We start from the raw sequence: 26,753 nt of genomic DNA, 5'->3' as shown, positions 1-26,753 counted from the left end.
AGTGTGGAGTATGTAAAAGCAGTGTCTGTGATGAAATCTACTTTTATCACGGAGAGCAAGTGATTACACGTGTGGGTGAATTTGGGACATTGTTACTTAGTAAATAGTTGCTAAGGAGCCTTGCCATTTAAAAGATTTGGATAATTCAATTAAATCAAATGATTGGAAAGTTAAACATTCTAACATTTTAAAACTCTATACGTTATACAGGTGAAATGTGCAATTATTGATCAGCCTGTTCACATAAATCATGAAAAACTAGCTACATAGAAAGGAATTACTTCTAAACTGTGAACTTGAACAGTAGCACAGAAACTAAAAAGGAATATCCTACCAAGGATAAATGGAGATCTCCTGAGATCTTTCAGGGACATTTTGATCCTGTATTTAGTCTTGGAGAGGGAAAAAAATTATATATATATATATATAATATATATATATAATATATATATATATAGTAGTCTCTACTGAGACATATATACATGCAGATATATAAAGGACCCTTCAGGAGTTGATGAAGCCCTTCAAGAAACTAATTAACTTACAGATATGAATGTAAATGCCTAAATTTCAGAAACAGCAAGCATAAGCAAAATTTGGTTCTCTTTAGTCTGCCTTTTTTTTTTTAAGATTCCATTCTCTTTAATGGATATTTATTTATTTTTGGTTGCATTTTGGTTTTACTTATTTTATTTATTATTTTTGCTATTTGATTACTATTTATGTTATTATTTGTTATATTAATATTATTATATTATTTTGTTGCTTTTAATTATCTTTATTTGCTATTTTTATTTATTTTATTAATTTATTATTTTGGTTTTATATATTTTTGGTTGTGGCATGCAGGCTTCTCATTTTGGTGGCTTTTTGTTGTGGCGCTCACTCTATTTTTGCCGGCTTCCGGTCTTAGTTGCCCTGCAACAGGTAGAATCTTCCCAGACCAGGAATCGAACCTGAGCCACATCCCTGTGTTAGCAGGCATTTTCTTATTCATTGTACCACCAGAGAAGTCCGTTAGTCTGCCTCTTAAGGATCCCAGTAAACCCTGAGCAGCCCTAGCTTACTGAAGGGTACAGAAGGAAGACCAGAGCTAGAGTTCATTTTCCAAAGGGTTGTATCCTAAAAGCACATTGCTCTTGCTCATTCACTCCAGTCGTGTCCAACTCTTTTGCTAACCTGTGGACTGTTTTCCACCAGGCTCCTCTGTCCATGGGATTCTCCAGGCAAGAATACTGGAGTGGGCTGCCAAGCCCGCCTCCAGGGTATCTTCCTGACCCAGCGATCGAACTCGAGGCTCCTGCATTGCAAGTGGATTCTTTACCACTGAGCCACCAGGGAAGCCCCTAAAAGCATAGTAGCAAAGTAGAAACATAGATCAAAGAGCAAAGATCTCTGTAGTATTTCCCCTGGACCAAATATGTATTCATTTTTTGATTCTTTAAACTGTAAACAAATTACCAGTGAGGAAAACTTTTAAAATGCAGGCTTCAGAGAAGGAGATATAAAAGAGATGATGACTTGGGTCATGAAATTGAACTCTAACATCATGGTCAGAGATGAATAGACAATATAATCCCAACTCTTGACAATGAGACAGTATAGCCCACAACTTCCCAGTAACCCACTTATGTTTGTCTTCTTTCTGCTCTTTGAAGTCAGGACATATTTCAATATATTAAGAATGAAGAAGAAAAAGTAGATATAATCTATTAACAGTTGCTATAGGCTTCCCATCAGGCCTTTGTAAACTACAAAGAAAAAAAATTTTTTTTTCTGAAATCAGTGTAACTACTTTAGACTTCTTCCTACTTAGAAGTCATTTGTGAAAATAAAAAATCCAATTACAAATCCTCATTTTTTTCAAACAGTACAATAGGAATAAATGTCATGATATCATGTGATTTTGTTTAATTTGACACAAGTGATTGTGGCTTGGCCTAGGGATTAATGTGCTAATGTGGAACTGAGAAAAATTGGGTTCTAATTCTGGATATATCTTGTAGAAACAGTCACTCGTTTAAGTTCTCTTTCTTCCACCTGTGAAATAAAGATAACATTTGACATGACCTTCCTTGTGCAAGTGTGATAGGATTAACAAGGTGATGATGACTGTAGAGAACCGAACACAAATCATTTGAAGAGGGCTGAGTTTTTTCTCTTATGTCACTTTTTGCTTTGCAGAAATGGCAGCATTATAGTCATATTTGACCTTCTGTTTGTCCAGTGGGTATCAGATAAAAATATAAAAGAAGAACTGATTCAAGGCATTGAAGCAAATAAATCCAGCCAACTGGTTACTTTCCACATTGACTTGAACAGCATTGATATCACAGGTATCTGTGAACCTTATTTGATACTTTGAATCAATAAGCCATGAAATTAAAATTCTATGTACCAAAGGAGGAGTGGGATCACCCTGGACTTTTAGGAACCTGTCTTATTGCATGAGTAGCACATTTACATAAGGATAGTGAAATATGGAGAAAACATATTAGGAAAAAAAAAATGCCAGTGAACAAATCTTTGTAAAATATCAAATGCCTAAGAAGTTCTGAAAATATTGACATGCATAAATGTTTGTGGGTCTAATCACACTTTTGGCATTGGCCAAGCACAGCACTGATTTTCCAGGAACCCTCGATCTGAAAGTGACACATTACTTTCTGATAGCCATATTGTTGTTGTTTAGTCACTAAATTGTGTCTGACTCTTGCAACACCATGGATTGACTGTAGCCCACCCAGTTCCTCTGTCTGTGGAATTTTCCAGGCTAGAGTATTGGAGCAGGTTGCCATTTCCTTCTTTAGGGTATCTTCCTGGACTAGGATTTGAATCTGAGTTTCTTGAACCTCCTACATTGGCTGGTGGATCTTTCCCACTTCACCACCTGGGAAGCCTCTAGAATACTTAATCTACCTCTAAATAGCTGTGTTATTTAAGGGAATTTACCAGAATTTTCTCTGTGTTCATTATCTCATCTGTAAAATGGGAATAGTAAAGATACTGTGTAGTAGGATTGGTTTCAGGGGTAAATGTGTTGATAGAAAAATCACTTGTTCTAGCTAATAATAGTTAGTAGTATTTTTCAGCTCATTTGAATTAGACAAAAGTCCAAAATAGTCTCTGCTCCAGCTGGTGTGCCAGAGGGGACCAAACCATCAGTACAGGAAGTGCTTAAGAAGTTGAGTTGCCTTCTCACTGAACAGGCACAGCAGGATAAAGCAGGAAACTGAATAAAAGTAAACTGTGCTTGATGAGCTCTTTCTGTAAAGAAAAGGAGCTAGAGGTCTGCAATTTTGTATCTACTATTACAAAATCAAAGAAACAAAGCCCACACATGTCTTTATATATTTGCCTAAGAGCAAACAGATACTGACTTAGGCCGAAGTAAAACTATTTAAACTGGCAATAGGCTACTTAGAGGGTGCATTTATTCCAGTTGAAGTGGATATTTATATATTGATGAGCTTTCTAACATCTAAAAATTTCTGAATTCAAAAACATTTAGCTGAAGGTTTACAGAGAAGAGGTTGTGGATACAGATGGGCCTGGTATTTCATTTTAATATTTGTTTGCATCATGTCAATTTTCAAATTTGTTACATTTTAAAATTGGTTAATAATCTCACAAACATCTTAGATTTTTATGCAGTAAACTCAAGCCAAACACAATGAAAAATTAGGATATTATCTTCTTTAAGAAAAAATCTTATAACACTGATTTAATCTTCTTCATTAATAATCTACCACATATTTATGAAACTGTTACAGGTCTTTTACAAAGAAGACAATGCAGTAATGAAGAAATAATGTAATAAACCATCTAGTTAGTAGAAGAAGACCTACCTCTTAGCCCACTTACTATAAATATTGTTTTGAATAAAAACAAATTCATTAGATCAGGGCTTCTCAGAAGATATGCTTCGGTTCCCTCTATTTTTAACATAGCTGTCATTGTGTCTTTAAAAATATTAAATATGTTAAATCATGAAGAAAATCGCTATTTTTATCCTTTAAGTGAAAATCACTTTATGCTTAAACAGTTCTTAGTTCTCAATAGATATTATCATGTGCCAGATTATTTTGTCACCCATTTGTTTTGATTCTAGGTCCCACAATATTGGGGGTGTTAGTTTATCTCTCTTAAATATAAATTATTCTATGTAACTATGATGAATCAGTAGATATCCTTCTAAAATGGGTAAAATAAATGAAACATTCTGTATATGTAAATTTTATAGAGAGACTATATAAAAATTCTGAAAATTCATTGGATGTATCATAATTAAATAGTAATTAAATAAATAGGAACATTCAGGGTAAGAAAGGATGAAATGGAAACTCTAGATCAGATGCCTTTTGAATAACTACTTGAACTGCACTCGATGTTTTGTAATACTCTAAGCACTATATTCAAACCACCTTTATTCCAGCCTCTTTGGAGAATTTCTCTACGATAAGTCCTGCAACAACATCAGGTCAGTACTTAACGACATTTTAAAATATATAACTTGGTGACCATAAAACTTTATGACATTAAGCAAGGATTCTATTTTTTTCTCATGGCTCTTTCTAAATGAGGTATTTAGTCTTCATTTAAAAATGTAAAAAGTATACATTTGGCCTGGAATAATGTAGTTCATAATATCCAGGATTCATAATGCTTAGGTATATATGCAAGGATATGCATTTCAAATATCAATCATCCTTTCCTATTTTAAACTCTATATACATATGTATGCATATATGATGTGTGTGAATATGTGTGTGTGTGCTTGTGTGTGTGTGTGTGTGATCTCAAAATATGACTCTGATTATGCAGCCTTGGAAATGAAACCCTGACATTGCTAAGGTGACTATGAATGAGGAAAAGGAGTTTTAAAGATAATGAAATGATAACTTTCAAAATGTATTGTACTGTTTGGAAAGGACAATCTAAAGTTTAATATTAACTTTGCTCTATTCCAGCATTTTCTTCACTCTCCCTTTCTAACTACAATTGGTCACTACTGCTCATAAAATTGAGGACTTCATTTTGTCTTATCAAGATCATACTGATAATCAAAAGAGAGCTTTGAGAAATTATCATTTTAAAATTAACCTGAGTTACCATAAAATGTAAAATCATTCTGTTGTAGAAATCTTATTCAAATTGAAATCAAAAGATCTGAACACCAATCCTGTCTCTGCCAACCATCAGAATCACTGAGCATTTCACCTTCTGAAAATCTGTTTCCATAAATTGTGAATAATAAAATTTTGGATGGGGAATTCGTGTAACTCTATGGCTGATTCACATCAATGTATAACAAAACCCACTGAAAAATAAAAAAATTAAAAAATTAAAAAATAAAAAATAAATTAAAATGTTAGAAGTCATCCCAAACATCAAATTCATAAACAAGTGATTTTTAAAGTATACATTGTTATGAAACTATAACCATATTACTTTTGATATCAGTTGTAATCATGAATGTTTTTCTAATATTTTAAAAAATCTATTTGAAGTATCTACTACTAGGTACTATATTTTACAAACATTATCTCATTTAATTCTCAGAATGATTTTGTAGAGAGGTAATACTTTTTCTACTTAAAAATACATAAATAATAAAGAAAGTGCCCAGAGTCACACAGTTTAAATTTATCAAAGTCAGGAATTAAAAGTAATTCTCTGGACTCCAAGGCCAATAGTTTAAGTGTATCTCAAGTTCCTATTTCAAATAGCATCAGATTAATCTAGAACATTTATGTCTACAGCCATTATGAAATAAGTGAATTCTTATATTAGTTAATTAATTATTGAAAAAATCTATTTTCCTTAAAAAAATGAACACATCTAAAAGCCTCTGTTTACAACTCTAAAAATCAATAAAAAACATAAAAGATTTGTTTCTTAGATCCAGATTCAATAATATATCAAGTTACTGACCATTAATAATTCATACTAATTTAAAAAACTCTCACATAAAATATTAAACAGAAGGAATTCCTAATAATCTGTTTTAAAATGTAATTTTTATTTATGTTATTTATTTTTACAGAAAAGCTAACAACCAGCATTCCTCTGGCAACCCCAGGTCAGTTTTAATAATATATTTTTTCTTTTTTTTTAAAAAGTTTCTGTTATGTTTCATTTTGGACTTCTGAGAATTATCTGATAAACAGCAGTTAACAATACCTTTATCATAGATAAGAAAAATAAAGCATGAAAGTTTATAGTTAGCCTAGGTTTTTACCAAAAGGCAACAACATATTTGAAGTTAATTAATGCCTGTATTACCTAATCTTACTCCAGTCCTCCATCTATTAGAATCATGGTTATTATCTTTTGCTAAGCATGTCAAGAGTAGGATCAAAATGTTTTCCAGAAAAGATATAGGTTTCATCAGGTGTGAGCGACTTCTTTTTTCTAATTATTCTCTCTGAATACAATAGACATATACTTGCTCTCTCCTTTTAACATGGTATGGTTGCCAAATCGGTACCAAAGTTGCCTTGGATTCATTCATTCAATTTTTCCTTAAGTGACTGCTTTATACCAACACATGTCATGTATCTGTTTTTAAATTTTTGTTGGAGAACAGTTGCTTTAAATTTTGTGTTAATTTCTACTGTACAACAAAGTGAATCACTTATACATACACATATATACCCTATTTTTAGATTTCCTTCCTATTTAGGTCACCACAGAACAATGACTAGGTGACTAGAGCGTTGAGTAGAACAGTAGTTCCCTGTGTTATTCTGTAGGTTCCCACTTGTTATCTTCTTTATACATAATAGTGTATCTATTTCAATCCCAATCTCCCAATTCATCCTACCCACATTCTGCTCTCAGTTTGTTAAGTTTATCAACAAACTTAAGCCTGTTCTCTACATCTGTGTCTCTTATTTCTGCTTTGCCAATACATCCATCTGTACCATTTTTCTAGATTTCACAAGTAAGCCATCTTGTATAATATTTGTTTTCCTCTTCCTGGTTTACTTCATTCTGTATGACAATCTCTAGGTCTGTCCAAGTTTCTGCAAATGGCCCTTTTCATTCCTTTTAATGGTTGAGCAATATTCCATCACATATGGGTACCACATCCTCTTTATCCCTTCCTCTGTTGATGTACATTTAGGTTGCTTCCATGTCCTGGCTATTGTAAACAGTGCGGCAATGAGTACTGGGTGCATGCATCTTTCTGAATTATAGTTTTCTTTGGGCATACCCAGGAGTAGGATTGCTGGGTCATGTGGTAGCTCCGTTTTCAGTTTTTTGCAGAACCTCTATTCTGTTCTCTGGAGTGGCTGTACCAGTTTACAATCCCACCAACAATGTAAGAGAGTCCCCTTTTCTCTATACCCTCTCCAGTATTTGTTGCTTATAGAATTTTTGATGATGGCCATTCTGACCAGTATGAGGAGATGCTTCATTATAGTTTTGCTTTGCATTTCTCTAGCAATTAGTGATGTTGAGCATTTTTTCATGTGCTTTTTAGCCATCTGTATGTCTTCTTTGGGAAAATGTCTATTTAGGTCTTCCACCCATTTTTTGATTGGGTTGTTCTTTTGATATTGAGCTACATGAGCTGTTTGCATATTGTGGAGATGAATCCCTTGTCAGTTCCTTTGTTTGCAAATATTTTCTCCTATTCTGAGGGTTGTCTTTTCTTTTTGTTTATGGCTTCCTTTTCTGTGCAAAGCCTTTTAAGTTTAATTAGGTTCCATCATTTATTTTTATTTTCCTTACTCTTAAGAGGTGGGTCAAAAAATATCTTGTTTGGATTTATGTCGAAGAGTATTCTGCCTATGTTTTCCCCTAAGAGTTTTATAGTGTCTGGTCTTACAGTTAGGTCTTTGCTCCACTTTGACTTTATTTTTAAGTTTTGTGTATGGTTGGTATGTGTCTTTAATGTTATAATTTTTCCAGATTCTTAATAATTGTCTACTTTGCCTTTGTCTATCTGCTAGTTAACCAAAGTGTCTTCTCTAGTCCTAACTTAATCTTCATGTTAAACAGTCTGAATGTGTACCTAATCTCTTTAGGTAAACTCCATACAAGTAATATTGTATAACTCTTCAGCTCCTACAATAATACTTCTATTTTCACATTATTAAAATTTATATCAAATATTATATAATACAAGGAGAAAACATTTGTGACACTATAAGTGTCTCTGGGTAAGACTTAGCAATTCCTAGATGAAACAGTATGTGTGAAGTTTGAAAAGCAGAGTGATATGTGAATGATGTATCAAAATACTTTATGAAACAAATCATCCCACCTCTGAACCCATAGAGGGCTCTTATGGTAAGACAAGCCTGCCTGTGGTTGTATTTTGGTGTTGTCCAGAGAGCAGCACAACATGATGAAAAATAGAACTGTTCTTCAGCCCACTGTCCCTTATGCAATGCAGAAAACTATATATAGCATCTAAAATCACCTTTCAACACACTCTCAAAAAGTGATTTTAGGATGGATAGTGACCAATTCATTTAATCTAAAATTAAACTAAATAACTTTAATATATTTTAAGAAACATTTCTATAACTTTAAAAGTCAGTAACAAATACCAAAGTTAGTGCTGTGTTTTCTATTTACCTGTTTATTGATTCACTGAGTGATTCATAAAACCCACAGTTATTGAGGCCCTCTTAGATGTATAAAGTGCCCTAAGAGAAATATGTGGAAAGACTTAGAAGGAAAAAAAATGTTAGAGCAAAAAATCTTTGGACTTAAAACAAATTTTCCTTCTTACTCTCTTGAAGACAAGCCCACCAAAAATATGAAAAGTGACTGAACAATATGCCCAGTTTCTTGCAAGACTTTTGGTCCTATGCCCGTAAAGCCTCTGCCACACCAAAATGGTCCTTGATCATTTGGTCCAGTCCAAAATTATTTGGAGGGCTTCCCTGGTGGTACAGAGGTTAAGAATCTGCCTGCCAATGCAGGGGGCATGGGTTCATTCCCTGACCCAGGAAGATCCCACATGCTACAAGGCAACTATGCCCATGCATCACAACTCCTGAGCCCATTTGCCCTCGAGCCCACTTGCTCTGCAACAAGAGAAGCCACCACACTCTAAGTATAGAGATGCTCACGCTCACCGCAACTAGAGAAGGCCCACGTGTAGCAACAAAGACCCAGATCAGCCAAAATAAATTAAAACAAAACAACAACAAAACCCAAATCATTTGAATGGAACAGATATGCTCTTGGACATTTTTTGTTGTTATTTAGTTGTTCACTTGAGTCTGACTCTTTTGTGACTCCTTTTATTGTAGTCCACCAAGGATCCTCTGTCCATGGATACGTTAGATAGGAGCAAATTTTAAGGACCTTTTGGAATGGATCAAGTGATTTAAGAACCAAATGTCTTCTGGACCAAAATATCCCTCAGACCACATATGTTATGACATTTTACGTGCTATGTACATACACTCTTAGTTGCTCAGTTGTGTCTGACTATTTATGACCCCATGGACTATAGCCCACCAGGCTTCTCTGTCCATGGGATTTTCCAGCAAGAATACTGAAGGGATACCCATTCCCTTCTCCAGAGATCCTCCTGACCCAGGGATCAAACTCAGGTCTTATGCATTGCAAGTGGATTCTTTACCTTCTGAACCACCAGAGAATCTGGGCAGGATCAAATGTCAGCTAACAGCCTCACTTCTGGCAAAAGGATATGGTGAAAGGGGAGCCCAGAGCATGAGCGTACTACCTGACCAGCACTTTTCTTTCCTAGAGAGGGGAACAGAAATCTTTCTAACCTGTAAACTGTAATGGAATCAGTACGTATTTATTTCTATCTTTCGCATTTTACATGAGCATTTAATAATCATAATGAAAACCAAAAAGTAACATACAATTTTCAAACACTGAAAGTGTGTAGGTAAATCCACCTTAAGTATTTCCACCAATTACTCTCACATAATGTTTGGTAAGCCATCTAATCTTCTTGAACTTTGTATTTATTATCTGAAAGACAAAGATTTATTTTTTTTATTGTTTTTATTTTTATTTATTTTTTTTTAAATATTATTTTATTAGTTGGAGGCCAATCACTTTACAACATTTCAGTGGGTTTTGTCATACATTGACATGAAAGATTTAAGTATATGTCTTAAAGAGCAATCATGAAGAAAGGAAATAATACAGATACCAATTCATGACTGGCATAAAGGAGGGACACAACCAAAAAAAAAAAAAAAAAAAACCAAGTTGTATACTTTTTGAAAAAGATCTTTCAAAAACTAGAGTAAGATTAAAACAAGATTGTTGTATTCAGTAGTGCCCGTTTTAATCTGATCATTTCCTTGCCCCCCAAAACCCCATTTCCAAAGCTTTCCTGTTATTGGAGACCATATTGATTACCTTACTCAACCCTGACGAATTTTCATAATGTAAGTAGGTGGTAAAATATCACATTCCTTCTTTTACTGGATCCATGAGTCCCCAGTCACCATTCATTCCTATTCATTCCTCTCATACATCAAGATACTATAGATTTATAGAGGGGAACGAGGCAATTAAACTTGAAAACCACAGTTTCCAAGCAGTAATTTATTATGAATATGACTTTCAGGGATGTTAAGTTTATTCTCATTTTTATATGCCTGGAAGACAGAGTTTGAGAAAAATCAACAAATGCATGCACCATATACCTGGTGTGAGTACTATTATAAATTCTGCCAAAGAGAATTTTTATTTGATAGTGGGTACAAAGTCCATGAGGATTATGTTCTATTGTTCAACTGCCTTTGTTGCCAATTACCGTAAAGTTTTACTAACCCATTTGGAACAGTAAAGGGAGAGATGGGAACTAAGGTTGCATTACACCGATTGATTTCTAGCTGTTAACAGTGTGCCCAAGAGGGGTTCTTTTGTGCAATTGTTCATATGCTTGAAGGGTTTCTAGAATACAGCTTGTTCTAGCCTTTTGTTGCTTACTGGGCAGGCAATGATTGCAGAAAAACAAAATTCACTATCATGGGCTTTCTCAGTCTTAACAAAATGCAATTTTCTATAGTTCCACCATGTGGAGGGGTTTGAGGAAGGAAGGAAAAGAACTGGGTAATTTAGTGAAGAATGTGAAATTGGTTCAAGAGAATTTAAGACAGAATTATACTCTTCAATTGAATTGATTTTCCCAGGACTCACACACAGGCACTGCAATGAACATCAAATGTCTTTTGACTTCAAGTATTTGTTTTCTTTGCATCTGAGAAAGCAACATACATATACTGCTAAGCACTCTCCTCTAATTTAAGACACTCCTACACAAATAATAACAGAACCGTTAAAGTATTTTCCCACTTTAATTTCATTTGAATTGAACAGCCACAGTCTTGCTAAAATGATTAAATTTGTTCTTTTAAAGTCGAGGAGAATTTCTGTAAAGTGATATCTCCCAAACAGAGTACAGTGAAATGAACTTGATCTCTTAGAGCAGGCTTTCATTCATTCAGATTCCGATTTCATTAATAAGTAAGCTATTAAATCTTTGGTTTAATTTGTCTCATATTTGGTCACCAAGGGTTATTACACCTATTTTCAGGGAAAATAAAAATCTAAGATTTCCCAAATATGATTTTCAAAATACAGTCTTGTATGTAACACTTCTTATAACTGGTTTGGGAGAAAACAAATAATGGATTTCAGTATTTTTCTGCCCCACAATGCTTAGTCCAGAGTCTGCACAAAATAGAAACGAGAGACTCCTCACCTCAAGTCATTGAACAGTGTTATGACAGTGGATCACTCTGAAGTAATCACATTTGAGTGTATACTGAATCCTTCATGACACAAATATAAATAGAAGATAAAGCCTTCAATTTTCAGAATTACAAATAATACTAATTTATGGTGAGTTTTCATATAATGCCAAAAATTAATATCCTGAAGGTTAAAATGCCATATAATATTAAAATATGCTAATCTTTTTTCCACTCAAGAAAAGAGCAACTAATATTTAGACAACTTGAACAGATTTTAATAAACAGAATCAATTATTATTTTTGTACAATTCAGTTCAGTTCAGTCGCTCAGTCGTGTCTGACTCTTTGCGACCCCATGAACCGCAGCACGCCAGGCCTTCCTGTCCATCACCAACTCCCAGAGTTTACTCAAACTCATGCCCATTGAGTCGGTGATGCCATCCAGCCATCTCATCTTCTGTTGTCCCCTTCTCCTCCTGCCCCCAAGCCCTCCCAGCATCAGGATCTTTTCCAATGAGTCAACTATTCGCATGAGGTGGCCAAAGTATTGGAGTTTCAGCTTCAGCATCAATCCTTCCAATGAACACCCAGGACTGATCTCCTTTAGGATGGACTGGTTGGATGTCCTTGCAGTCCAAGGGACTCTCAGGAGTCTTCTCCAATGCCACAGTTCAAAAGCATCAATTTTTTGGCACTCAGCTTTACTCACAGTCCAACTCTCACATTCATACATGACCAATGGAAAAACCATACCCTTGACCAGATGGACCTTTGTTGGCAAAGTAATGTCTCTGCTTTTTAATATGCTATCTAGGTTGGTCATAACTTTCCTTCCAAGGAGTAAGCATCTTTTAATTTCATGCCTGCAATCACCATCTGCAGTGATTTTGGAGCCCAAAAAATAAAGTCTGACACTGTTTCCACTGTCTCCCCATCTATTTCCCATGAAGTGATGAGACCAGATGCCATGATCTTAGTGTTCTGAATGTTGAGTTTTAACTGTTGCTTCCTGACCTGCATACAGGTTTCTCAAGACGCAGGTCAGGTGGTCTGGTATTCCCATCTCTTTCAGAATTTTCCACAGTTTATTGTGATCCACACAGTCGAAGGCTTTGACATAGTCAATAAAGCAGAAATAGATGTTTTTCTGAAACTCTGTTGCTTTTTCAATGATCCAGCAGATGCTGGCAATTTGATCTCTGGTTCCTCTGCCTTTTCTAAAACCAACTTGAACATCTGGAAGTTCACAGTTCATGTATTGCTGAAGCCTGGCTTGGAGAATTTTTAGCTTTACTTTACTAGCATGTGAGATGAGTGCAATTGTGCAGTAGTTTGAGCATTCTTTGGCATTGCCTTTCTTAGAGATTGGAATGAAAATGGACCTTTGCCAGTCCTGTGGCCACTGCTGAGTTTTCCAAATTTGCTGGCATATTGAGTGTAGCACTTTCACAGCATCATCTTTCAGGATTTGAAATAGCTCAACTGGAATTGCATCACATCCACTAGCTTTGTTCATAATGATGCTTTCTAAGGCCCGCTTGACTTCACATTCCAGGATATCTGACTCTAGGTGAGTGATCACACCACTGTGATGATCTGGGTCATGAAGATCTTTTTTGTACAGTTCCTTTGTGTATTCTTGCCACCTCTTCTTAATATCTTCTGCTTCTGTTAGGTCCATAATATTTCTGTCCTTTATAAAACCCATCTTTGCCTGAAATGTTCCCTTGATATCTCTAATTTTCTTGAAGAGATCTCTAGTCTTTCCCATTCTGTTGTTTCCCTCTATTTCTTTGCACTGATCCCTGAGAAAGGCTTTCTTATCTCTCCTGGCTATTCTTTGGAACTCTGCATTCAAATGGGAAAATCTTTCCTTTTCTCCTTTGCTTCTCGCTTCTCTTCTTTTCACAGCTATTTGTAAGGCCTCCTCAGACAACCATTTTGCCTTTTTGCATTTCTTTTCCATGGGGATGGTCTTGATCCCTGTCTCCTGTACAATGTCATGAACCTCCATCCATAGTTCATCAGACACTCTGTCTATCAGATCTAGTCCCTTATATCTATTTCTCACTTCCACTGTATAGTCATAAGGAACTTGATTTAGGTCATACCTGAATGGTCTAGTGGTTTTCCCTACTTTCTTCGGTTTAAGTCTGAATTTGACAATAAGGAGTTCATGATCTGAGCCACAGTCAGCTCCTGGTCTTGTTTTTGCTGACTGTATAGAGTTTCTCCACCTTTGGCTGTAAAGAATATAATCAATCTGATTTCAGTGTCAACCATCTCGTGATGTCATGTATAGAGTCTTCTCTTGTGTTGTTGGAAGAGGGTGTTTGCTATGACCAGTGCATTCTCTTGGCAAATCTCTTAGTCGTTGCCCTGCTTCATTCCGTACTCCAAGGCTAAATTTGCCTGTTATTCCAGGTGTTTCTTGACTTCCTACTTTTGTATTCCAGTCCCCTATAATGAGAAGAACATCTTTTTTGGGTGTACACTTTTCCTTAAATAGAAATCCTTAACCATTTTGTTAAATATTCCTCATGAGAATCACCGTAGAGTTTCCCTAGAAAAGGATGAATGGCAAACTAAATAGTCCAGTCAAAGAACTCTAGCTTTAAGAATGGAAGGTTATTTTAAATACTGGTGTCTGGCTAATTTATGTAACAGTTAATGTTTTAATCAATAAGCAATGGTTTTGTTGGAAATGGACATCATACCTGTGTATGTAGGGAGATGAGAGGGAGACAGAACACTAGGTAAAAATAAAATCTGATAAAATCCTAAAACATCCTTCCTCTATATAAGAAGACTATATTCATATTTTCTATATTGGCTTTAAATTAGAGTAATTTCTCTTTATTCATGGGCCAGGACAGATGAAGAGTGTTTGTACAACAGAAAATGGAGATATCGAGAGTACAATCTAAACAAGAGTGTAATATTTCCACCTTCAAATCTAAATATTTCAAACTAAAGTCATTTACTAATCCCACCAGCTGTTTCTCTGATAATGCCTATTGTGACTAACGAACACTGGTATTTCGTGGCCACTCCAAGGTGCATCTACCATTCTGAGCATCCTTTTATCCACCTCCCTCTGACCAGGAGCATATCTGGCCACCAAAGTTCATCAACCCTACATGTGAAATAGCAATTGGAATATGTCCCCATCTCCCTGCTAGTGGAAGAGTTCCAGCTCTCAGCAACTTTCACCTTGAGTGTTGAAATGGCTTCTCAGTTGGTCTGCTCTCTTCACATGATTCTCCACTTGGTAGCAGAATTGTCTTTATGAAACATGGACTGGTCATATCACATATATATGTTAACATTTTCAATACTGTTATTTGCAAAAAATATTTTGATATGTTAAATTTATTTTTTAAATGTCCCCCAGAATTTGTCAGCACACTCCCTTCCTGCCATAGTGTCAGTAAGCATCCCAACATCTAGATACGTTAGATGCCTCTGCTTTCGCTATAGTAATGTGCTCTTGTCATTTCACTCCTCTCTCCCTTGTGCATTTCTAAGTATCTTTCAAATTTTAGTTTATATGAAGATGTTTTCGATCCCAGACTCAGGAGGAAGATAATCCATGGCATAGCCCAGTTTCGATGTTCTCGCATCACTTTTTTTCTACGTCATTACAAAATTTGCTAGCCAATGAATCAGTTTCACACTAAACTGCAAACTCCATAATAGTCTCTGCCTTTCTCATCCTATTATTTCCATCCCTTAAAAAGCCATGATGCAAATAAATGGGAAATAAATACTTGTAAAGCGAATGAATAATCATTAATGAGATCAAACGTTTCAAGTGGTGTCTCTTGACAGTGTGGCTTTGAAGTTCAATCTTTAAATTTCAATAAGCAATAGACAAAGATATGAAACATCAGTAAGTGAAGTTTCTATAGAAAGCATTAGATCAGACAAAATTATAATGTCCCTAGTTAAATGCCCAAATCTATTCTTATAGATGCTGAATACCCAGAACTCCTTCAACCACTGTTTAAAGGAAACATAGAGTTACTACAATGATGTCCTTTTTCTCATTTATTTTTATCAAGCATTTTTTGAATACTATCAACATGACACCTCTTATGGATTAGTGACTCAATAATTAAGAACTCTCTTGATGTGTCATAATACTATGCAAGTTTATTTAATATATTTTTAAATTAATTTTTTCTCTTAAATGGAAGTGTTTTGGCACTTGGAAATGATTCAGCTTTATCTTGTCCTATTTTAGATGTTAGGTGGTCCATGAATTTCCCAATGGCTTATATCTATTTCAATTACAATTATAAAAGATCTATTTAGTTGTATTTATACCCAGCAACTCTGTCTATAATGTTCTTAATTAAGCATTACCTTAGCAGATTTATTAACAGAAGCACTTTTTCCAATTTATTTCTTGGAGCCTAAGAGAAATTTCAGAATCAAATATATTTTTCAACCCAGCAGATGGCAGTACAATGCTGGCTTTAAGATTAAGGACAATAACAAAAAGAAAAAAAAATGCCATTGAGCTTAAAGATTTTCCAAAAACTTTAAACTGTCATTGTTATTTTAATCATAAAGAAACATATTGAAATTCTAGCATTGCTCAGAAAGTTAAAAACATATATGGTTATCCAGTGGGCATATATTATTAGGATTGCTCCTAAATTTTCCAAGTCAATTTCTAGAAGCAATATGTGTTTTTCAGTCCATCTCTATGTTTAGCAAGATGGAAAGAAGCAGGTGAAGGACAGGACAGTCTGAGAGGTGTAAATTTATCACATCTTGGTCAGAGTATGACATGGAATCCTTCAGGGGGATGTTTGCACCTTTCCCCCTAAGAAACCCTGACCCAAGAAGCAAGGAGATAATAAACAGAAGAAAACCAGTTGGTTTTCATGTTCAATGTACTCTGGATTTTAAGTTTCATTTTACTATAAAATAGTTTTCACTGACAAATTTTGTTCTGCAGTATGCAAACCTTAACTTCAACCACTATATTTTCAAGTCATAAGTTTATAAGTAAATGAAGTGGCTATTAAATACTGTAGATGATGAGATACATATTTTAGCAAATTGTCCCACATTACACATAGCAATCCTAGGAGGTATAAATATTGGGGACTAAATGTCCAGACTGTTGCATTCATTTATCAAGATTAAAAATCAACAAAGTAGGGACTTTCTTGATGGCTCCAGTGGTAAAGAATCTGCCTACCAATCCAGGAGACACAGGTTTGGTCCCTGATCCAGGAAGATCCAACATGCCTCAGAGCAACTAAGCCCACGCCCCACAGATACTGAGCCTGTGCTCTAGAACCTGGGAGCCGGAACTACTGACGTCCACCTGCTCTAAAGGCCATTCTCCCTCCACAACAAGAAAAGCCACCACAATGAGAAGCCTGCACATTGCAGCTAGAGAGTAGCCACGCTTGCCGCAACTAGAGAAAGTCCGTGCAGCAACAAAGACCCAGCACGCACAACCAAAAGCAAATGAATGAACAATCTTTTTAAAAAGTCAACAAAGTCAGCATCATATTTAATATCTATGAAGAAATATGTATCATTCCTTCAAAATTTAAAACTCTAAGATCAATTCATTAAATGACATAAATTTTTTTTTGGAAGTTGAAATAATTATAAGTAAGCATATACTTACTTGGGCTTCCCTTGTGGCTCAGCTGGTAAAGAATCTGCCTGCAATGTGGGAGACCTGCGTTCGATCCCTGGGTTGGGAAGATCCCCTGGAGAAGGGAAAGGCTACCCACTCCAGTGTGCTGGTCTGGAGAATTCCATGGACTTTATAGTCCGTGGGTCTGCAAAGAGTCGGACACGACTAAATGATTTTCAGTTTCACTTTCAAGTATATACTTACCTAAATGACAAAGATTACATAATAAATATCCAAACACTGTACATATCTCATTGGTTGGAAATTAAATTTATTATGTGGGAAACCTTTAAATTCAATCTTTTTTTTAAAGGAAATGTCTCAATAGAGTGCCCACCTGATTCAAGGCTATGTGCTGATGCTCTAAAGTGCATAGCAATTGATTTATTTTGTGATGGAGAATTAAACTGTCCAGATGGCTCTGATGAAGACAGTAAAACTTGTGGTAAGTGATTAACTTCCCTCCTCCCTCCTCCCTTCTTTTCCACCCTCCCTCACTGTGTCCACACACACACACACACACACACACATTCTCAGGTACCAGAAATTACTGGGGATTGATATATACCCTTAGTCATATTTAGGATTTAAGACAGAAATCTAAAAGTAATCATATTAGTATTCTTAAACTTTATCTTGTTACATTAAACCTATTAATTAGTTAAACAGAATTCCATTTGACAAGTATAGAAAGAATCCTGTGGTTAATAATATCTGAAAGAAGAAAGTGACCTTATATTTCATCCATTATTAAACTGCTATGAATTATTATGAATTTGAATGCTTTTCACCATCATATCATAATACTGATCACTTTACTTTTTGTCATTTTAACAGTCTTTAACTCAAGAATCATCACTCCTTAATTCAAATTGTTGCCTTTTTTCAACTTTTGGCAAAGAAACAAAAAATAGATAAAAAGTGTAAAAGTGTAGTTCTGTGAGTAAAGAAAATCACTTAAGATCTTCATGTCTGTTAAACTAAATTATGTTTTGTTTTGTTTTTTGTAAATACTGGCATTTGTTTAGAGTGCTAATAGTTTTTTTTTTTTTAATCACTATTATTATTATTAGTTAACACTTAAGTCAGTCAGTCAGTCAGTTCAGTCGCTCAGTCATGTCCGACTCTTCGTGGCCCCATGAATTGCAGCACGTCAGGCCTCCCTGTCCATCACCAACTCCCGGAGTTTACTCAGACTCACGTCCATCGAGTTGGTGATGCCATCCAGCCATCTCATCCTCTGTCGTCCCCTTCTCCTCCTCCCCCAATCCCTCCCAGCATCAGGGTCTTTTCCAATGAGTCAACTCTTCGCTTGAGTTGGCCAAAGTTTTGGAGTTTCAACTTCAGCATCAAAATGCCGAACATAGTTGTAATTTAAACATGTAATTTTAAAATGTAATTTAAACATATTTCTTCTTTGGCTTATTTCTTCAATTTATTGCATGGATAATATACATATGAAAGATTAGCACATAAATATATATACAATTAGTAAGTAATGTAAAGAACTATTTGAACAATTCTAACCTATAATTTGTTTCTGAAAAATTAAACAGCAGGAATTGAGCAACTTTTTGGTGTAGTTTATAATCAATTTAAAAATTGGCCATGGGCACAGTTAGTTCCTGAAATGTGTAAAGGCTTTAGTTACAATTTACTTCACTTCACTTGTTATACTTTGCTCTTCTTTTTGATATGAATTGAAGACAAATGCTCCAATACCAACTGAAGTTTCAAAAATTACCTACCCACTCAGGATATACTTGAAAAGACAGGCAGTTGGTCTGTTTCCCAGAACCAACTCAAAAACCCAGCAACTTGACTAACTAAGCACTCCTAGTTCAAATGTTCTTGGATGAAATCCAGACTTCAAAATTTAACTGCGTACTTTGAAGTGCACTCAGAGCATACTGGAAGAAAGTGCAGGCTACAGAATATTTTTTAATCTATTTTATATAACTAAATTACTCAAAGAAGAAGAAAGCAATGTCTTTGTTTGCTGTGGTTTACAGGCAGTTTTCAAAACCTCTTCAGTGGGAATGTGGTACAAGTGTGCCATCATGAGGTAATAGAGGTGATGTTCCCCCGATTTGTATTTCAAAAATTATGTGTATCAAAGTGAACCACATAGCTTAAAGTCTATTTGATGATGATCACTAACTTTAAATGGGGAGAAATATCTAAGATGTATAATCAGAAAATGAACCGTACCTATTGTGTGCTCTCTACTATTACAGAGTTTATAATTTTCATAACAAATTAGTATCCATGCATATCAAATAATAACCATAGAAATACACTATATGTGGCAACTTGTCCTGAAGTAAGTTATAAGGCCATGAATTATGTTTCTGAGTCACTCTAACTCATGACATGCTTTTAGAACTGAATTCTCTAATTATGTGATTAATGATTACGTGTTTGCATTAAATACATAATCAAATTACATTATTATTTTTCAATATCATGAAGGTTTTGTGTTAATTGAAACTTACTATCCATTCACCATCCAAGTCTGTAACTTTCTGAAGCCTATAGATCCTTGTCTGTCATTTTTCTTGATTCTCTTTATTATTTGCACTTTAAAGTTAGCATTGTATCTACTATTTTTGCAAAAACAATTTAAAGTCTTTGTGGAATAAAGAAGAGAAAAAAAATCAATCAACTACTCTATCTTTATCCAGGATTTACAGTCATATATGCTTATTTTATTCATTATTTGGCTTCCTTGGTGGCTCAGATGGTAAAGAATCTACCCACAATGCAGGAGACCCCAGATTCGTAAACTTGGTCAGATCCCTGGGTTGGAAGATCCCTTGGAAGAGGAAATGGCAAACCACTCCTATATTCTTGCCTGGAGAGTTCTATTGCCAGAAGAGCCTGACAGTCCACAATCCATGGGGTCACAAAGCATCAGACATGACTTAGCGACTAACATTTTCACTCTCACACTTTCATTCATTACTTAACCATAAATGATTGTGAGTACTTCACCTCAGCCCCACCTCAAACTTGTGCTCAAATTGTAGCACAATTTCTAGAAGAAAGCCCTGTCCATCAATTTACAATCACTGAAAGATGATTGTAAGAGAACTATCTGTGTGAAATTGACCTATGCTCTCTCTTCTCTCCCTTATTCCTCCAGCTGTGAGCTCTAATTCTCGTCAGTGTTATTAATAGAGTCATATTAATGTTAACTTCCTAAACAGCTTCCTTTTTAGGCTTTAGTTATTTAGGTTTTCAAGACTTATAGCTGACGATAGCAGAACCAAGATTTCTTTAAATTGTCTTTTTCTTCTGATGAGGATTGCATCAGCAGGAAAGTTCACTTTTTAGCTGACCTGTGAGAAGAAAAAGTGCTGACCCACACCCTTCAGGCCAATGTTCAGGCCTATTTTGGAAGCTGGCAAGTGCCTCCATAGGTTTTTTGTCTGTCTCACATGTACGTGCAAAACAGACTTGGGCGGGTGGGCAGAGATCACGTTTGATGTGTGTGTGTGTGTGTGTGTGTGTGTGTGTGTGTGCATGATAGTCACTCAGTCATGTCCAACTCTTTACTGCCCTATGGACTGTAGCCCACCAGGCTCCTCTGTCCCTGGAATTCTCCAGGAAAGAATAGTACTAGAATGGGTTGCCATGCCCTTTTCCAGTTTGATGTATATTCCTGGAGAATTGTGTGCTGAGCAAACATACTACTAAAAAACAATGAGCCAGCAGAGGGAGCTCTCAGTGGGTCCTAAGAACACACCTATATGAATCCCATTCCATTGGAGTCAATTTTGGATAGTGCAATAGAATGGCTGAGAGTATAACATTGGACAGGTTCATTTATTTCCCACTGAGAGTTTTTTCTTAGCACCACACTAAAAAGCACTTTGTAGTCTAAAAAATTGTAATCCTGAATACTAAGCAATAATACTCAGCCATGGCTGGGTTATATCTGTTTTTCCAGAAGTATGCCCTGCTTCATGTCTTAAGTAACATTCAGCTCAATTCAGTCGCTCAGTCAGGTCCAACTCTGCAGCCCCGTGGACTGCAGCACACCAGGCTTCTCCATCCATCACCAATTCCCGGGGCTTGCTCAAACTATGTCCTTAGAGTCAGTGGTGCCATCCAACCATCTCATCCTCTGTCGTCCCCTTCTCTTCCTGCCTTCAATCTTTCCCAGCATCAGGGTCTTTTCTAAGGAGTCAGTTCTTCGCATCAGGTAGCCAAAGTATTGAGACTTCAGCTTCCGCATCAGTCCTTCCAGTGAGTATTTGGAAGCATTGTATCTATTATTTTTGCAAAAACAAATCCTTCCTGACTGATTTCTTTTAGGATAGACTGGTTGGATCTCCTTGCAGCCCAAGGGACTCTCAAGAGTCTTCTCCAACACCACAGTTCAAAAGTATCAATTCTTTGGCGCTCAGCTTTCTTTATAGTCCAACTCTCACATCCATACATGACTACTGTAAAAACCATAGCTTTAAATAGATGGACCTTTGTTGGCAAAGTAATGTCTCTGCTTTTTAAGATGTTTTCTAGGTTTGTCATAGCTGTTATAAGTAGTTCAATACTATTGTAACTTTAAATGCCTTCAGGAATTTTCTTCTTAATCTTTTCTCAAATGTAAGAATTCCCAAAGTCCCTTTAGAGCATAAATTGATCTGTAGATTATCCATTTCCACTAAAATCCAGCAACTTCATAGAAAACTGACCACACAAACTGATCATGTCCTTAAGGGCAAACTAAATATTATGAAAGAGGAGAGTGAAAGAGCTGGCTTAAAACTCAACATTCAAAAAATGAAGATCATGGCATCTGGTCCCATCACTTCATGACAAATAGATGGGGAAGCAATGGAAACAATGACAGACTTTATTTTCGTGACCTCCAAAATCACTGTGGACAGTGACTGCAGACATGAAATTCAAAGATGCTTACTCCTTGGAAAGAAAGCTGTGACAAACCTAAAGAGTATATTAAAAAAACATCACTTTGCTGACAAAGGTCTGTCTAGTCAAAGCTTTAGTTTTTCCAGTAGTCATGCATGGATGTGAGAGTTGGATCCTAAAGAAGGCTGAATACTGAAGAATTGATACTTTTGAACTGTGATGTTGGAGAAGACTCTTGAGAGCCCCTTTGGACTGCAAGGAGATCAAAGCCATCAATTGTAAAGGAAATCAATCCTGAATATTCATTGGAAGGACTGATGCTGAAGCTGAAACGCCAATACTTTGGCCACCTGATACAAGAACTGACTCTGGAAAAGACCCTGATGCTGGGAAAGATTGAAGGCAGGAGGAGAAGGGGACGACAGAGGATGAGATGATTGAATGGCATCACCAACTCGATGGACATGAGTTTGAGCAAGCTCTGGGAGATAGTAAAGGACAGGGAAGGCTGGTGAGCTGCAGTCCCTGGGGTTGCAAAAAGTCAGATACGACTTAGTGTCTGAACAACAAAAAATACTATGATAAATAATCTTAACAGTATAAGACAATTACAATTTATCACTGACACTATAATTCAAGAAAGATGGCAAGAGGCTGTGCTCTGAAGCATTCAGGATTCCAGTGCCTCTACCATACCTTCTGAGCCAAGTTCTTACCTGGATTCTTTGCAACCTACTGACAGACAATGGAAGAATGTTACAGAAGATCTTTTTAGAAATCATATCTAGAAATAAATATAATCATTTCCACCATAGTTTATTAACCAGACTCTGTCATGTGACCCATTGGAGGTATGCAATCTAGCCATGCACCTAGAAAAGGACTGAGTGAAGGGATGGCAAACATACAACCATCTTTGCCAACAGGGACATAGTTCAGCTTTTTTGGAAATTTATTAATCCTGTTGTGCAGCCCAGAGCTGTTGACACCTTTCCCCACAAATATGTAGTGAGTGGACAAGGCTGCTGCTGCTAAGTCACTTCAGTCGTGTCCAACTCTGTGCGACCCTATAGACGGCAGCCCACCAGGCTCCGCCATCCCTGGGATTCTCCAGGCAAGAACACTGGAGTGGGTTGCCATTCCCTTCTCCAATGCATGAAAAAGTGAAAGTGGTCGCTCAGTCGTGTCTGACTCTTCCCAACCCCATGGACTGCAGCTAACCAGGCTCCTCCGTCCATGGGATTTTCCAGGCAAGAGTACTGGAGTGGGGTGCCATTGCCTTCTCCGGAGTGGACAAGGAGGATTACTAAAATGTTATCAGCTTTGCAAATAGGATTTACACATTCTAAAACTGGACTTGTTTTGTTCCCTTTTTTACTTCATTTATTTTCTTTTTATTTCTCCTGTTTGTTGCAAAGTGCTATTGCAAATGTGATCTCTATTATAATTTTAAAAACACTGGATTGATGAAATTCTTTTAATTTCATTTCCTCTTTCATTTACAATTTCTCTCTCTCTCTCTCTCTCTCTCTCTCACACACACACACACACACACACACACACACACACACACACATATGCCCCTGCTTTTCAACTCAAAGAGATTTAAGTGATATCATTATGATAGCTTTATATATTGTGGTATTAAGATAATATTAGATATTAGGTAAGACTGCCTGTCTTTGAATCATTGCTTATAAGCTGGGAGAACTTAAGCTAGTTACTTAACTCCTCTGTACCTCAGTTTCCCTACCTAAAACATCATAAGGTTGTGGTGAAGAGAACATTATTAATACTTATATAGTAACCTTAGGGCAAGGCTAGCACATAAGAAATACTCCACCAATGCTAGCAGCTGTATTTTATTGCTGGTAGGATTAATTGCTCTTCCTCACTGAGTTCCTGAGTATTATAGTTTAAATATAAACTATTTACAATAGTAGTGGATTTTCATGCATTGCCAATAATCTTGGAGTCCACATGTTTCTTTACAAACTGTGATTAAAAGGCTCCATATATCATTTAAAATGCATGCAGACATTATTCTTATTTTTATGATCAGTGAAGCTAAGGGATTAACGGTCTCATTTATTTGGTGTGGTTTGTGATAGACAGCTTTGAATGAATAAGGGAATTCTTTTACAGCTAGAAAATCATTTAGTTCTGCCTTAAAAAGTCATATTTTCACTGTTTACTTTCAAATCCCATAAACTAGCCTTAATTGTCCTTTTTGCTCCAATAAGTATAGCATACCAATTGAGTCAGTTCTCTCAACAAGTCACAGATTTTCCCTTTTATTTTCTGAAATCTATGATATTAGATTGCTATCTTTTCTGTTCTTTTTTTTTCCATTTATTTTTATTAGTTGGAGGCTAATTACTTTACAGTATTGTAATGGTTTTTGCCATACACTAACATGAATCAGCCATGGATTTACATGTGTTCCCCATCCTGTACCCCCCTCCCACCTCCTTTCCTATCCCATCCCTCTGGGTCATCCCAGTGCACCAGCCCTGAGCACTTGTCTCATGCATCCAACCTGGACCGGTCATGTTTCACACTTGATAATATAATTTGTTCTTTTTTTTCTTTCTTTTGTCACCTGCTGGGAACTAGGCTACAACAATCCCAAGCATAATCCAATGCAATTAACTCCTAGGCCATTGTTCTTAACAGACTTTGAATCTTAAAATGTACCTACTTTTTTTTTATGCCTTTACCTTATATGCCTTTAAAACATATATGCCCAAAGTAGTAAAAAGTCAACCAAAATGCAAGATTTTTATCTAGATTTCCATGTGCTGTTCAATTTCTTTCTTTTGTTCATGCAAAATATTTCATGTCACGTAATAGCTTGTATTTTATAACTTGACAGCGTTTTTGTAGGATGGGCTTTTCCATCTATCAATTTAGGATTAGCTTATGCTAGCACTCAGATTGCAAGAGCAGCAAGGTGATTTTGATAAATTTCCTTTATTTCCCTGCCTTCCATCAACACATCTGGCATATGAGGAATTAACAACATGCCAAGAGATAAAGGACACATTTCAGAAGTCTTTATTTTAGAATATAGTATCAATAGAAATAAGTATACAGAAAATAACCTGAGAAATAATTTTATTTTTAGTACATATGATACATAGCAAATATAAAATGAAAGGCTGTTAATTAATGACTCCTGGTTCATGCTTTCAAAAAGGTTTACTATAATTGGAAATGATTCATATGAAAGCTAAAATCAGTAGTACTGCATGACATTAAAGGGAACAGCTTCCCAGGTGGTACAGTGGTAAAGAGTTTGCCTGCCAACGCAGGAGGCGCAAGTGACATGGGTTTTATTCTTGGGTCAGGAAGTGAAGTGAAGTTGTTCAGTCATGTCCGAATTTTTGCAGCCCCATGGACTGTAGCCTACCAGGCTTCTGCGTCCATTGGGATTTTCCAGGCAAGAGTACTGGAGTGGGTTGCCATTTCCTTCTCCAGGGGATCTTCCCAACCCAGGGATCGAAACCCGGTCTCCTGCATTGCAGGCAGACACTTTACCCTCTGAGCCACCAGGGAAGCCCCAAGTGAAAGTGAAAGTAGCTCAGTTGTGTCTGACTCTTTCTGAACCCATGGACTACACAGCCCATCGAATTTTCCAGGCCTTCTCCAGGCCACATGCTGGAGTGGGTAGCATTTCCCTTCTCCAGGGGATCTTCCCAACCCAGGGATCAAACCCAGGTCTCCCACATTGCAGGCGAATTCTTTCCCAGCTGAGCCACAGGGGAAGCCCTTTATTCCTGGGTCGGGAAGTTCCCCTGAAATAGGAAATGGCAATACATTGCAATATTCTTGCCTGAAGAATTCCATGGACAGAAGGGCCTGGTGGGCTAGAGTCCATAGGGTGCAAATAGTCGGACACAACTGAGCACTGAGCACTCTGACACTCTGATACTTTAACACTTTGACTTGACATAAATATACTCATGCTACAAGAATTAAAAGAGGAAAGTGAGTTGTCATAGGAAGGAAAAACACATCCAGAGGTGCCGAATGAAAATACTGAACTAGATCGTAAGTCTATCATATGAAAGGAGCAAAAGAGAAGTCTAGAAGTTTTGTGCAGTAGATTGAATGGAAAGTTCTCTTCATGCCACTTGCACCATATGTTTCATTTGCCTGGTCATATTCTGACCATTTTCAGAAGACAAGTCACTTAGTACACATAGTTAAAATTCACTCTAGCTCCAACTTAATGGGGAAAATAAAATGAAGAACACAGTAGTTATTTGTTTAGATTGGATGTTTATAATTCAGATATATATTTTTTCTACAAATGTGAAAGAAATATACTAAAATGCAACTTAGTTATGGGTATTTAGAAATAGGATGCTTTTCTACTTTTATGGACTCTACAATGGGCTGTGTAAAAGTATCTGAAAATAAGTAATAGATTTAAAACATGAAATTTGGTCTACTTCCATTCGATCATTTTGGTTTTGTGAAATAGCCTCCTA

At 36.2% G+C, this 26,753-nt stretch overlaps 1 protein-coding gene across 2 annotated transcripts in view; it reads left to right on the top strand.

Moving 5' to 3' along the window:
* The window catches only part of TMPRSS15 (transmembrane serine protease 15), a 139,383-nt gene that overhangs the window by 9,039 nt on the left and 103,591 nt on the right, over positions 1 to 26,753 (top strand). The window contains exons 4-7 of one of the 2 annotated variants that reach the window (XM_065913759.1): positions 2,185 to 2,336; positions 4,436 to 4,480; positions 6,047 to 6,082; positions 17,693 to 17,824. In XM_065913759.1, coding sequence (XP_065769831.1) covers positions 2,185 to 2,336; positions 4,436 to 4,480; positions 6,047 to 6,082; positions 17,693 to 17,824 — 365 coding nt within the window. The remainder of the gene's footprint in view (positions 1 to 2,184; positions 2,337 to 4,435; positions 4,481 to 6,046; positions 6,083 to 17,692; positions 17,825 to 26,753) is intronic. The other variant, XM_065913760.1, reaches the window with a different exon arrangement.

This window comes from Muntiacus reevesi, chromosome 21, assembly GCF_963930625.1.
Source record: "Muntiacus reevesi chromosome 21, mMunRee1.1, whole genome shotgun sequence".
Taxonomy (NCBI): Eukaryota; Metazoa; Chordata; class Mammalia; order Artiodactyla; family Cervidae; genus Muntiacus; species Muntiacus reevesi.
Note: the sequence above shows the minus strand (reverse complement) of the source record. Positions and strands in the feature narration are given on the sequence as shown.